The sequence below is a fragment of the Mobula hypostoma genome, chromosome 9 (genome assembly GCF_963921235.1).
Source record: "Mobula hypostoma chromosome 9, sMobHyp1.1, whole genome shotgun sequence".
Lineage (NCBI taxonomy): Eukaryota > Metazoa > Chordata > Chondrichthyes > Myliobatiformes > Myliobatidae > Mobula > Mobula hypostoma.
This window is the reverse complement of record NC_086105.1, coordinates 19,878,294-19,893,565: the sequence shown is the minus strand read 5'-3', so window position 1 is coordinate 19,893,565 and position 15,272 is coordinate 19,878,294. Positions and strand designations below refer to the sequence as shown.

At 37.3% G+C, this 15,272-nt stretch overlaps 1 protein-coding gene across 1 annotated transcript in view; it reads right to left on the bottom strand.

Annotated features, from left to right (window-relative positions):
* The window catches only part of LOC134352226 (ankyrin repeat domain-containing protein 26-like), a 99,273-nt gene that overhangs the window by 32,337 nt on the left and 51,664 nt on the right, over positions 1-15,272 (bottom strand). Inside the window, 9 exon segments of the mRNA XM_063059520.1 lie at positions 3,645-3,672; positions 5,457-5,600; positions 6,307-6,450; positions 8,484-8,627; positions 9,327-9,470; positions 10,177-10,320; positions 11,571-11,623; positions 12,723-12,792; positions 12,910-12,946. Of these exon segments, the coding sequence (XP_062915590.1) occupies positions 3,645-3,672; positions 5,457-5,600; positions 6,307-6,450; positions 8,484-8,627; positions 9,327-9,470; positions 10,177-10,320; positions 11,571-11,623; positions 12,723-12,792; positions 12,910-12,946 (908 nt within the window).

Below are 15,272 nucleotides of genomic sequence, written 5' to 3'. Positions count from 1 at the left end.
CTTTACACTAAGAAATGCCCAGGTTTCAATTTTCAATTAATGCTGAAGTTTTGAAGGTGGATTTTGAGAGACAAGGGACCCTAGAATTCTGATGTCCTAGAACACCATAAAAATATTAAATTTTGTCTAGCAGAAGCTACTAATTAGAGAGTGCTCAATCCAGAGCATCTTGCTTGACGGTGGTTTGGTGGGAAGAAGTGAGAAGGCCATGAGACTACATACAGCAGGATAAACTGCTGCAGGGTAAAAGGTAAAGGAGGGTTCCTTCCATTGCTGTCTTTGCGATCACAGGGTATCCCTTTTCTGGCAGTCCCAGACTGGAAATCCAGATCCTGTACATTATTATTCCTCAGTCCTTGAGCCATCTTGATTGTCAGTCTGCATGATTATGCAACCTTTCACAGATGTGGGCGTTGGATGTTTTAATTACAATTCCACAAAATAAAAACATGTGTATAAAGCTATTTTAGTGCTTCGAGTAAAGGGACAACTGTGACAATCAGGGGGCCTCCAAAACAGTGTCTAAAAATATTTTAAAATACTACACCAAATAGTTGTTTCACCAAAGCCTTTTGTGTTTTTGAACAAACTTTTTCTTCCTATAGATGAATTTTTATGAAAACAAAATATTAAATATAAATGCAACTTCAGGAGTGAGAGTATGAGATTCAATAGTCAGAAATGTAGAGCAAAGAAGCAGGCCCTTCAGCCCAATACAATTACAATGCCAATCTATGCTAACCCATTCATGTACATTAACCGTATCCATTAACTCCTTTCCTATCTAACTAACTGTCCAAATACCTATTAAATGTTGTAATTGTGCCTGTCTCTGTCACTTCTTCTGGTATTTTAACCATCATGCTCTGTGTGAAAAAATATGCCAATCCGAACTTCTTTACATATCTTCCTTCTCATCTTAAACCTGTAATTCTAATTTTAGACTCTTTTGCCCTAGAGGGAAAAGACCTAACCTATCCATGCTCGTCAATTATAAATGTCTAGAAGGTCACCCCTCAGTCTCGGATGGGCCAGTGAGAATAATCCCAACCCAGCCTCTTTTTCTTGTAACTCAAGCCTCCCCTTCTAGATAATCTAATAGCAAATCTCTTCTGCATATGCTCTAATGCTACTGGATCTTTCCTGTAATCTGGCAACCAAATACAGCATAACTAATGTTTTCTACAGCTGAAACACAACAACCCAACTCTAACAGTCAATGTCTTATCTTATGAAAGCAAGTATGACAAATGTCTTCTTTACTTCTTTATCCACCTATTACCATTTTTAACAGATTATGTATGCAAGCAAAATTCCTCTGCATATCAACAATCCCAAGGTCCCCACAACTTTTTTGTATATGATTTGTATATGTATTTGACACTCCAAAGTGGAGTACCTCACATTTGTCTGGATTAAATCTCATTTGCCACCACTTCACCTGACTTCCAATTTACCTATGTTCCTGTACATCCTTTCACAACCTTTTTTGCTATCTACTACTCCACCAACTTCAGTGTCATCAACAAAACTACTGATACATTCTCATCCAAACAGTTTTGAGATATATGACAAATAATGGCCACAAGCACTCATCCCTGTGGTGACTTCCATTAAGAAAACACCTCTTGACCATTAACCTTACCACCATTAACAAGCAAATTTTTAATCTAGTTTTCCAAAATAATTTGGATCTCATGTACCCTAATCTTCTGGACCAGCATACTGTGTTGGACTTTGTCAAAAAACATGCAATCCCTACTTATTACCCAGCGAAGGCAATTTTCTCAATTACATCCTCAAAAACATTCCAGCAGATATGTGAGATAGGATTTCCCCTCCACTAATCACTCTAATTGTTCACGGCCTTTCCAAGTAAACATGAATCCTGTCTCCACGAGTTTAGTCCAATAATTTTGTTCTCTAATGTTGATGCAAGGTTCAGTAGGCTATGTGTTTTCTGGCTCAACTTCACTGTTTTTTGACTAAAGGAATTATATTAGCTATCATCCAGTTTTAAGGTACCTCATCCATGGCCAAGATGGAAAAGTATCTCCATTATAGTCTCAGCAATCTCATCCCTTGCTTCTTACATTACCCTTGGATAGATTCTAACAGGCCCTAGGGATCTGTCCTCCTTAATGTGTGGTATTATCTCTAACATTTCCTGATACATGTACACCGATTTTCTGAAACATCCCGTTTATCTCTCCATCTCGCACATCCTTCTCCCTGGTGGATACTGATGAGGAGTATTAACTCAGAATCCTGCTTACATCTCCTGATTCCCTTTCAACCTTGAAGAATCCTGCCCTTTCCCTTCCTTCTAATATATTTATAAAATGTTTTGGTTTTCTCCTTAATCTGCCCACCAAGGCCATCCTATACCCTTTTTTTTCTTTACTAACTTCTTTCTAAGTTTCCTCATATATCTCCATCAGCCTCAAAGGACTGACTCAATACTGAATGTCTTTACCTGACGTATACTTCCTTTTTAAAAAAAAAATCAAAACCTTTAATGGCCTTTGTTAACCAAGGTTCCCTGATCCTATACCTTTGCTTCTTTCTCTTATGCTGACCCCAAACTGCCTTATGTTTAAATGCTTCCCATATATTGGAAGTTGTTTGCCGCGCCCTCCCCACCCCTACTCCCGGTCCGAGCAGCTGTTCCAAATCTACTTTCACCAAGTCCTGCCTTATACTAATGTAATCAGCCCAACCCCAATTTAAGACTTAACCCTAGAACCGACCTTAGCTTTTACCATCCTCCCCTTTTTACCTCATCCCTAATTTTTATTTATTTATTTATTTTCTCTATCTCTCCCTCTTTCCCGCTCACAATAACTCCTTGCCTGTTCTCCATCTCCCTCTGGCTCCCCTCCCCCTTTCTTTCTTCCAAGGCCTTCCGTCCTATGATACTCCCCCTTCTCCAGCCTTGTATTCCTTTTGCTAATCAACTTCCCAGCTCTTGGCTTTATCCATCCCTCTCCTGTCTTCTCCTATCATTTCGGGTCTCCTCCTCCCCCTTTCAAATCTCTTACTATCTCTTTTTTCCGTTAGTCCTGATGAAGGGTCTCGACCCGAAACGTCCACTGTACTTCTTCCTATAGATGCTGCCTGGCCTGCTGCGTTCCACCAGCATTTTGTGTGTGTTGCTTAGCTTTTACCATGACTATTTTGGAACTTTGTGAACTATGGTTACAACATCCCCTCCCCGCTTGTACAATCCAAATGTCTGTATTCCGGAACACTGAGCTGGTAGTCCTGTCCTTCCATCAGTCATGTTTACTGAGATTGCACCAATCTCATAACCGAGGTGCTGAGCAATGCTGGCAGCAGATTTGTCCTACCCAAGAGGCTACTTTTGAATGAAAGTAAATGCATTTAAACCTATCAGTTTTTTAAAGCTTCTTCACCTATCTGTCTACTCTTTCCAATGGACTTGCCTATTCTATTTTATAGATTGCAACACCACCCCAGCCCACCTCATTCGTTGAAATAAGCCCCCACCCCCAATGAGAAATACTATTTTCAGTTTGCTGGCTGCAGTCTAAATACGTAAGAATTAGTTGTTTCAAAAGCAATTAGAATTAAGTTTCCTCAACTTTAAACTAAGTATATACTTCAATTTTTAAAAAAATTACCATTTCATTTGAAGAGGCTTTGCGAGCTCTGAAAAATAGAAACAGAAACAATAATGAACATTATATTGGTAGTGATTAAAAAAAAACATTTTGCTAATTTCAAGCCAGTTTATTCCAAAATGCATCAGGACCATCCAGATGGCGACACTCTCCCCTGAATCAGGAGATTATGAGTTTAAAAATTTCTTTCTAAAGACTTGAATGTGAAACCCCATATTCTTTCTTTCTTTTTCCAATATTTTTATTGATTTCTATATAGAAGAATAGAGTCCAAGAGAATACATATTATAAAACAAAAGAAAAAATAATACCAGATACAGAATATTGAATCGAAACCCCATATTCTAAAATTATTAAACTTTGGCTCCTCCGTGAGATTCATTCAATTTCAAGAAAATGAGCGAAATTAATTTCTTTCAGAAATGCCAATCATGAGAAGCTTTATATATTTTCATTACTTGAAATGTGCAACTTCTTTACAAGTTTAACCTATGGCATTGAAATAATATACAGCTGGATTAATAACTCTGTAACGCAACTCTAGTTCTATCAAGTAACAAATCATATACATTACTGCAATACATTAATACAACAGAACACACCTGTATTAAAGAATTGATCAAGGACATAATGAAAATCTTGTTTAAATGTTTAACCATATAATTGAGTACGTCAAGTATTTGATCAGAGAGAAAGAGTCCCAGAGAAGCACTGGAGACAAAGTTAGGCCACATTAAACAGAAATAATGAGTGCTCAAAAAGACCAAATGGATGCAGCTAATGAATTAGAGCTAAAAGTGCAGGCGCTTAAGGAACAGCATTAAATGGTAAACTCAAATCATTTTTCTTTCATTTAATATAATGAAAGTTTAGTTATGGGTTTTAATCAATAATTATTTGTTCCAAGAATCAAACTGCTTCATCAATTCAAAATATTATTTGGCATATCAATAAATATCAAAAATGAGCAGAACATACAAACTTATTAGTCTTAAGTGTCTGTCTTTAATGTATATGACTATGATCGGAGCTTACAGCCAACAGCAAGCCACTCACACTCATTGCTCATATATATACAACTGTATTAGTGTTGACCCAATCTTAAACGATAAGTTTTCAAAAAATCCATCAGGACTGGAGATAAAAAGCTGAGGAGTAGATTTGAAAGATGGGGAGGGGGAGGGGGAGGGAGAGAGAAACACCAATGATAGGTGAAATTTGGAGGGGGAGGGATGAAGAAAAAAGCATAAGTGCGTGAAATGGAAGAGCTGTGGTTGAGGGCAGCATTGATGGTGGAAGAAGGGGAGACCCTTTCTTTGAAAAAGGAGGACATCTCCTTCGTTCTACAATGAAAAGCCATCCTGAGAGCAGATGCGGCAGAGATAGAGGAATTAAGAGAAGTGGATGACGTTTTTACAAGTAGTAGGGTTGGACGAGGCATAGTCCAGGTAGCCATAAGAGATCCCTCTCCTTCCAAGTTTCACCTATCGCCTGGTGTATCTTTCTGCCCTCCCCCACCTTTCAAATCTACTCCTCAGCCTTTTTTCTCCAGTCCTGCAGAAGGGTTTCGGCCCGAAAGGTCGACTTTACTTTTTTCGATCGATGCTACCCGGCCTACTGAGATCCTACAGCATTTTGTGTGTGTTGCTCGGATTTCTACCTTCTGCAGATTTTCTCATGTTCGCCATCATTCATTTTTGTACAAAAGTTCTAATAAACATAAAGGGATTAAATTCTCCAAACCAGAAATTCCAGCAATGAATGTTCAATTTTGAGTATTTATGTTTAAAATATAAATAATTAAGTATTTACCTCTCTTCATCTGCGGATATCTCACTTGCAGAACTATCTTCAAAGGCAGGTAACACATTCATAAAAGATAAATGATCTTGTTTGATTGGCCTCTCTTGATTATGTTGATTTTCATATTCCTCCTCATTTGAGCCCAAGTTATTCCTTTAAATAAAAATATTTATCTCACAACCATACTCAAGTGACGTGCCCTGTAGATGTTCTTGGATTAACAGGGACAGAACAGGAAGCACAGTTTGCAATATATATTTTCAACACATTGAGAATAATTTAACATTGTCCCAGCAGTCTGAATTTTATGGGGTGGTGCACCATGTATATGAGCATTAGTCTTCTTCTGAAGAGTTACATTTGAAACAATAAAGTGCTATAACTGCAGTTTGATCCAAAACAGAAATGTAAGTTATTAATAACTATGCAAACTCTGAAGTTTATTAAATGGATTCTTCATTTGTAGTATAAAATTTCCATTTCCCAATTAAAAATTGATTTCTGCTAATCATGGACATTATGCAGAAATAGAAATGTTTCATTTACTATAAATATGCAATATTTCAGTTCTCTGAAACAACAATATATAATCTGCAGAAAGTGCATGAAGTGAAGGATGCTCGATAAATATGAAAATATTCCAGGTGGGGACTGCAAGATGAAGCCTGGAAGTCTGGATCCAGCCACATTATTAGGTGGTGCCAAGAATTGAGAGCAGACATTAGGACATTTCAAAGAAGTGATAAGTATACATTTGAAATCTTCTATTAAAGTATAAAATTCTGCAAAACAGAAATTCCAGCAATGAATGTTCAATTTTGAGTATTTATGTTTAAAATATAAATAATTAAGTACTTACTTCTCTTCATCTGCGGATATCTCACTTGCAGAACTATCTTCAAAGGCAGATAACATATTCATGAAAGATAAATGATCTTGTTTGATTGGCCTCTCTTGATTATGTTGATTTTCATATTCCTCCTCATTTGAGCCCAAGTTATTCCTTTAAATGAAAATATTCATCTCACAAACATACTCAAGTGACGTGCCCTGTAGATGTTCTTGGATTAACAGGGACAGAACAGGAAGCACAGTTTGCAATATATATTTTCAACACATTGAGAATAATTTAACATTGTCCCAGCAGTCTGAATTTTATGGGGTGGTGCACCATGTATATGAACATTAGTCTTCTTCTGAAGAGTTACATTTGAAACAATAAAGTGCTATAACTGGAAAGCGGTGAAATGATCGGACAAAGTCAGCATGGATTTGTGAAAGGAAAATCATGTCTGACGAATCTCATAGAATTTTTTGAGGATGTAACTAGTAGAGTGGATAGGGGAGAACCAGTGGATGTGGTATATTTGGATTTTCAAAAGGCTTTTGACAAGGCCCCACACAGGAGATTAGTGTGCAAACTTAAAGCACACGGTATTGGGGGTAAGGTATTGGTGTGGGTGGAGAATTGGTTAGCAGACAGGAAGCAAAGAGTGGGAATAAACGGGACCTTTTCAGAATGGCAGGCGGTGACTAGTGGGGTATGGCAAGGCTCAGTGCTGGGACCCCAGTTGTTTACAATATATATTAATGACTTGGATGAGGGAATTAAATGCAGCATCTCCAAGTTTGCGGATGACACGAAGCTGGGTGGCAGTGTTAGCAGTGAGGAGGATGCTAAGAGGATGCAGGGTGACTTGGATAGGTTGGGTGAGTGGGCAAACTCATGGCAGATGCAATTTAATGTGGATAAATGTGAAGTTATCCACTTTGGTGGCAAAAATAGGAAAACAGATTATTATCTGAATGGTGGCCGATTAGGAAAAGGGGAGGTGCAACGAGACCTGGGTGTCATTATACACCAGTCATTGAAAGTGGGCATGCAGGTACAGCAGGCGGTGAAAAAGGCGAACGGTATGCTGGCATTTATAGCGAGAGGATTCGAGTACAGGAGCAGGGAGGTACTACTGCAGTTGTACAAGGCCTTGGTGAGACCACACCTGGAGTATTGTGTGCAGTTTTGGTCCCCTAATCAGAGGAAAGACATCTTTGCCATAGAGGGAGTACAAAGAAGGTTCACCAGATTGATTCCTGGGATGGCAGGTCTTTCATATGAAGAAAGACTGGATGAACTGGGCTTGTACTCGTTGGAATTTAGAAGATTGAGGGGGGATCTGATTGAAACGTATAAGATCCTAAAGGGATTGGACAGGCTAGATGCGGGAAGATTGTTCCCGATGTTGGGGAGGTCTAGAACGAGGGGTCACAGTTTGAGGATAGAGGGGAAGCCTTTTAGGACCGAGGTTAGGAAAAACTTCTTCACACAGAGAGTGGTGAATCTGTGGAATTCTCTGCCACAGCAAACTGTTGAGGCCAGTTCATTAGCTATGTTTAAAAGGAAGTTAGATATGGCCCTTGTGGCTACAGGGGTCAGGGGGTATGGAGGGAAGGCTGAGTTCTGAGTTGGATGATCAGCCATGATCATAATAAATGGCGGTGCAGGCTCGAAGGGCCGAATGGCCTACTCCTGCACCTATTTTCTATGTTTTCTATGTTTAACTGCAGTTTGATCCAAAACAGAAATGTAAGTTATTAATAACTATGCAAACTCTGAAGTTTATTAAATGGATTCTTCATTTGTAGTATAAAATTTCCATTTCCCAATTAAAAATTGATTTCTGCTAGTCATGGACATTACGCACAAATAGAAATGTTTCGTTTACTATAAATATGCAATATTTCAGTTCTCTGAAACAGTCATATATAATCTGCAGAAAGTGCATGAAGTGAAGGATGCTCGATAAATATGAAAATATTCCAGGTGGGGACTGTAAGATGAAGCCTGGAAGTCTGGATCCAGCCACATTAGTAGGTGGTGCCAAGAATTGAGAGCAGACATTAGGACATTTCAAAGAAGTAATAAGTATACATTTGAAATCTTCTATTAAAGTATAAAATTCTCCAAAACAGAAATTCCAGCAATGAATGTTCAATTTTGAGTATTTATGTTTAAAATATAAATAATTAAGTACTTACTTCTGTTCATCTGCGGATATCTCACTTGCAGAACTATCTTCAAAGGCAGGTAGCACATTCATGAAAGATAAATGATCTTGTTTGATTGGCCTCTCTTGATTATGTTGATTTTCATATTCCTCCTCATTTGAGCCCAAGTTATTCCTTTAAATGAAAATATTTATCTCACAAACATACTGAAATGACGTGCCCTGTAGATGTTCTTGGATTAACAGGGACAGAACAGGAAGCACAGTTTGCAATATATATTTTCAACACATTGAGAATAATTTAACATTGTCCCAGCAGTCTGAATTTTGTGGGGTGGTGCACCATGTATATGAACACTAGTCTTTATTTCAAGAGTTACATAATAAAGTGCTATAACTACAGTTTGATCCAAAACAAAAATGTAAGTTATTAATAACTATGCAAACTCTGAAGTTTATTAAATGGATTCTTCATTTGTAGTATAAAATTTCCATTTCCCAATTAAAAATTGATTTCTGCTAATCATGGACATTATGCAGAAATAGAAATGTTTCATTTACTATAAATATGCAATATTTCAGTTCTCTGAAACAACCATATATAATCTGCAGAAAGTGCATGAAGTGAAGGATGCTCGATAAATATGAAAATATTCCAGGTGGGGACTGTAAGATGAAGCCTGGAAGTCTGGATCCAGCCACATTAGTAGGTGGTGCCAAGAATTGAGAGCAGACATTAGGACATTTCAAAGAAGTGATAAGTATACATTTGAAATCTTCTATTAAAGTATAAAATTCTGCAAAACAGAAATTCCAGCAATGAATGTTCAATTTTGAGTATTTATGTTTAAAATATAAATAATTAAGTACTTACTTCTGTTCATCCGCGGATATCTCACTTGCAGAACTATCTTCAAAGGCAGATAACACATTCATGAAAGATAAATGATCTTGTTTGATTGGCCTCTCTTGATTATGTTGATTTTCATATTCCTCCTCATTTGAGCCCAAGTTATTCCTTTAAATGAAAATATTTATCTCACAAACATACTCAAGTGACGTGCCCTGTAGATGTTCTTGGATTAACAGGGACAGAACAGGAAGCACAGTTTGCAATATATATTTTCGACACATTGAGAATAATTTAACATTGTCCCAGCAGTCTGAATTTTATGGGGTGGTGCACCATGTATATGAACATTAGTCTTCATCTGAAGAGTTACATTTGAAACAATAAAGTGCTATAACTGCAGTTTGATCCAAAACAGAAATGTAAGTTATTAATAACTATGCAAACTCTGAAGTTTATTAAATGGATTCTTCATTTGTAGTATAAAATTTCCATTTCCCAATTAAAAATTGATTTCTGCTAATCATGGACATTATGCAGAAATAGAAATGTTTCATTTACTATAAATATGCAATATTTCAGTTCTCTGAAACAATCATATATAATCTGCAGAAAGTGCATGAAGTGAAGGATGCTCGATAAATATGAAAATATTCCAGGTGGGGACTGTAAGACGAAGCCTGGAAGTCTGGATCCAGCCACATGAGTAGGTGGTGCCAAGAACTGAGAGCAGACATTCGGACATTTCAAAGAAGTGATAAGTATACATTTGAAATCTTCTATTAAAGTATAAAATTCTCCAAAACAAAAATTCCAGCAATGAATGTTCAATTTTCAGTATTTATGTTTAAAATATAAATAATTAAGTACTTACTTCTCTTTATCTGCGGATATCTCACTTGCAGAACTATCTTCAAAGGCAGATAAAACATTCATGAAAGATAAATGATCTTGTTTGATTGGCCTCTCTTGATTATGTTGATTTTCATATTCCTCCTCATTTGAGCCCAAGTTATTCCTTCAAATGAAAATATTTATCTCACAAACATACTCAAGTGACGTGCCCTGTAGATGTTCTTGCATCAACAGGGACAGAACAGGAAGCACAGTTTACAATTTATATTTTCAACACATTGAGAATAATTTAACATTGTCCCAGCAGCCTGAATTTTGTGGGGTGGTGCACCATGTATATGAACACTAGTCTTTATTTCAAGAGTTACATAATAAAGTGCTATAACTACAGTTTGATCCAAAACAAAAATGTAAGTTATTAGTAACTATGCAAACTCTGAAGTTTATTAAATGGATTCTTTCTTATTTATAGTATAAAATTTCTATTTCCCAATTAAAAATTGATTTCTGCTAATCATGGACATTACGTACAAATAGCAATGTTTCATTTACTATGAATATGCAATATTTCAGTTCTCTGAAACAATCATATATAATCTGCAGAAAGTGCATGAAGTGAAGGATGCTCGATAAATATTAAAACATTCCAGGTGGGGACTGTAAGATGAAGTCTGGAAGTCTGGATCCAGCCACATTAGTAGGTAGTGCAAAGAACTGAGAGTAGACATTTGGACATTTCGAAGAAGTGATAAGTATACATTTGAAATCTTCTATTAATGACTATTATATTACTAAGAAAGATAGGTAAGTGTTATGGCAGGATAATCTTGCAGAAAATACTCCTTCCACCACTCTACCCTTCAGAAATTCATGAAGGATATATTTTAACAGCGTAGAAGACAGAATTCGGAGTAACCAAATAAAGCAGAGAAAACAATTAAAAATAACTCAATAGGAAGCATACATATCTGATTAATTGAGAAATAAAAACTGACACATACTAAAGAAACTCTACATTTAAAATATTTTCTAGCTGAGAGGAAAGTTATTAGAATAACCTTAATGCACATGATGATATATTCAGAGAGCTGGATACAAAATTACGACTGTTGCCCGATCATTTTCAGGAATATGCTTAGCAGAAATATGTCAAATTATAGTGGTGAATAGTAAAATATATGAGTTTGGGACACATTCTGGCCTTGTGTATGAACTTTCTTCTAAATATAGATAAAGGTAATCTGAGAAAACTTGAAGGTGACAATTGTGTTTGGAAAAAATCTCTAGGAATATCAAACTTATTTTGCCAAGAACAAATATAAAAGTATGAACATTAATTTGTTTGGTATTGTTCCAGAATGTATAGATTTTCCCTCTCTCTTTTTAGAATTCCGTATTTTTCCTCATTCTGACCTTTTGGAACAAGCTTTTAAAGGCTGGGCCTCCTCCTCTTCCAAGAACATGCCCTATTCAACAGAACAGATTTCATAATTATGTTTTATATAATCAAATACAAATACTCAATTCATGAAAGGGCTAGAGAAAAAAATAACCTATTATAATTGAGTTAAAGAATTAAGGAAAAAATTTAAGGGAATTTGTGATCAAATGCTAGACAAAGAAATTTGTTTTGTGAAGTTCGCCCTCCAAAATAGTATATATGCAAAACAAAAACAAACAATTAATCTAAAGCTTTTTAAACAGTGATATATATTTGGAAACAAAAGGCAATACTAGTTTTAAAGCAATACACACAAAATGCTGGAGGAACTCAGCAGGCCAGGCAGCATCTGTGGAAAAAAGTATAGTCGATGTTTTGGGCCGAAACCCTATGGTATGACGGACAAATTCCTTCTAATTTTTTTTACGACTGTGCGGACCAACCATTGCTCTGAGCCTGAAAACTGGGCAGCAGTTTATACTACTGTTATATAAGTAAATTCCAGCTGTATGGCAACAAAGGATATGTGTGCAAGAGCATTTCAGTTACTGCGCGGACCTGCACCCACACATCTTAGACGGAACATGATCATAACAATTCTAAACTTCAACAGTTTCATGATTTTGAACAATATAGTTATTTGTTCTGTTTAATTACAAATTATCATTGTTCATGTGTGACAAAACTAAGCTTGCAGAGGAGATTTACGAGGATGTTGCCTGGATTGGGGAGCATGCCTCAGTTTTTTTTATGTAGAGAGTGGTGAGTGCGTGGAATGGGCTGCCGGCAACGGTGGTGGAGGTGAATACGATAGGGTCTCTTAAGAGACTTTTGAATAGGTACATGGAGCTTAGAAAAATAGAGGGCTATGGGTAAGCCTAGTAGTTTCTAAGGTAGGGACATGTTCGGTACAATTTTGTGGGCCGAAGGGCCTGTACTGAGCTGTAGGTTTTCTATGTTTCTATGACCACCCCACCAAGTTCAAGCAGCATTCCTTTAATGAATATTGATATATGACACAGGTATCTACTTTAATAAAACTATTTCAGTGAAATACCATCATTGTTAGTCACAAATTCAAAAATGAGATAACACAACAAATTATATCAATGGCAAATTACTACCTTGGAAGAACATGGCACATTATCATCTTCATCTGAGGACAACCAGGAACCTACAGCACTCTTTGACTCCCTAAAAGCAAAAAATTCAAAGAAAAATCTTACATGGACAAGAAAATGACATAAAACCAATAAGAAATTAATCTACTTAAGAAATGTTTAAATTACAACAGCAGTAGTTCCAGCTTACCCACTGAAAGGTTCTGTCAGAGAAATATCATCTATCACTGGAGAGCAAAGCAAATGATATACAGGTGAATTAGATTCATCCAAATTCATTTTAAGTTTTAGTTCATTCTCCAAATATTACAAGTTTATTGTTAAAGAGAGAGAAAAAGGACAGAATCCATTTGAGTATTACTGATTGCAGTTTTGTCCAGATGAAATTATTTTTCTACATTCATACACCATGTTCCCATAGAAGGATCCATTATGAACATCAGACTCTCCATAAAGATATTATCTATATGCTAAACTTTGCTGGCCAGTGATGCAGTGGCAGCAGTACTGGACTTTGATGAAAATGATCCTGGGTTTGACTTCAGCCAGACCCTTGCACAATTTCCATCGGAGCTGGGTTGAGCGTCAAGCTAGCAACTCGGCCTTGTAACAGACAAATGCTAAGGAAACAGCAGAAAAAATGTCCCCTGATGTGCCATAGATGCGTAAATGAACAACAATGCCAATACCAGATGTTATTGCATAAATTTTAATTATATCTATGCTTCTATATCTATATTCAAATCAATATTGCAACTTGCAAAATATGTTTAAAAATATGGATTGAGGATGAGTACTCATTCTTCAATATTAGAAGCAAAGAGCTGACATTAAGCATAAGAAACAAAATAAGAATGCACAAAGATGTGGCAGGCCTAAAAGGAAATTAGAGGAAAAATTCTTTGTACATGGAGGAAGACACTTTTAAAGGTCGATAATGTTGCATACATTGATATAATTCCCCATTTGATCAATATTATATATAAAGATCTTACATGAAATTACCACAGAAAAATAAACGTATGACTCAGACGAATTAATCTCTCGGGAAGTCACAAGGGAAAAGTGGATTCAAGAAATCAGAAATAACAGCAAAAAAATGGAGCATATATCTGCTGGCAAGTCAGCATTCATCAAGGAATAGAACCAGGATTAACATTTTAGATGAATTGCTTGTCATCAGAATGGAGCCAGTGTTACAAAGATTCTCAACAGGTACTTTCTAATACAGTAGAACATAGAAAATCTACAGCACAATGCAAGCCCTTTGACCCACAAAGCTGTGCCGAACGTGTTCTTACCTTAGAAATTACCTCGGGTTACCCATAGCTCTCTATATTTTTAAGCTCCGTGTACCTATCCAGGAGCTTCTTAAAATACCCTATCGTATCCGCCTCCACCACTGTCACCGGCAGCCCATTCCACACACCCACCACTCTCTACGTAAAAAACTTATCCCTGACATCTCCTCTGTACCTGTTTCCAAGCACCTTAAAACTGTGCCCTCTGGTGCTAGTCATTTCAGCACTGGGAAAAAGCCTCTGACTATCCACACGATCAATGCCTCTCATCATCTTATACACCTCTATCAGGTCACCTCTCATCTTTCGTCTCTCCCAGGAGAAAAGGCGGAGTTCACTCAACCTATTCTCATAAGGCATGCTCCCCAATCCAGGCAACATCCTCGTAAATCTCCTCTGCACCCTTTCTATGGTTTCCACATCCTTCCTGTAGTGAGGCAACCAGAACTGAGCACAGTACTCCAAGTGGGGTCTGACCAGGATCCTATATAGCTGCAACATTACCTCTCTGCTCCTAAACTCAATCCCACGACTGATGAAGGCCAATGCACAGTATGCCTTCTTAACCACAAAGGCAACCTGTGCAGCAGCTTTGAATGTCCTATGGACTCGGACCCCAAGATCCCTCTGATCCTCCACACTGCCAAGAGTCTTACCATTAATACTATATTCTGCCATCATATTTGACCTACTAAAATGAACCACTTCCTTGGTTGAACTCCATCTGCCACTTCTCAGCTCAGCCCTGTTTTGCATCCTATCAATGTCCCGTTGTAACCTCTGGCAGCCCTCCACACAATCTACAACAGCTGCAACCTTTGTGTCATCAGCAAATTTACTAATCCATCTCTCCACTTCCTTATCCAGGTCATTTATAAAAATCATGAAGAGTAGGGGGTCCCAGAACAGATCCCTGAGGCACACCACTGGTCACTGACCTCCATGCAGAATGTGACCCGTCTACAACCAGTCTTTGCCTTCTGTGGACAAGCTAGTTCTGGATCCAGAAAGCAATGTCCCCTTGGATCCCATGCCTCCTTACTTTCTCAATAAGCTTTGCATGGGGTACCTTATCAAATGCCTTGCTGAAATTCATATACACTACATCTACTGCTCTACCTTCATTAATGCCTTTAGTCACATCTTCAAAAAAATCAATCCGGCTCATAAGGCACAACCTGCCTTTGATAAAGCCATGCTGACTATTCCTAATTATATTATGCCACTCCAAATGTTCATAAATCCTGTCTCT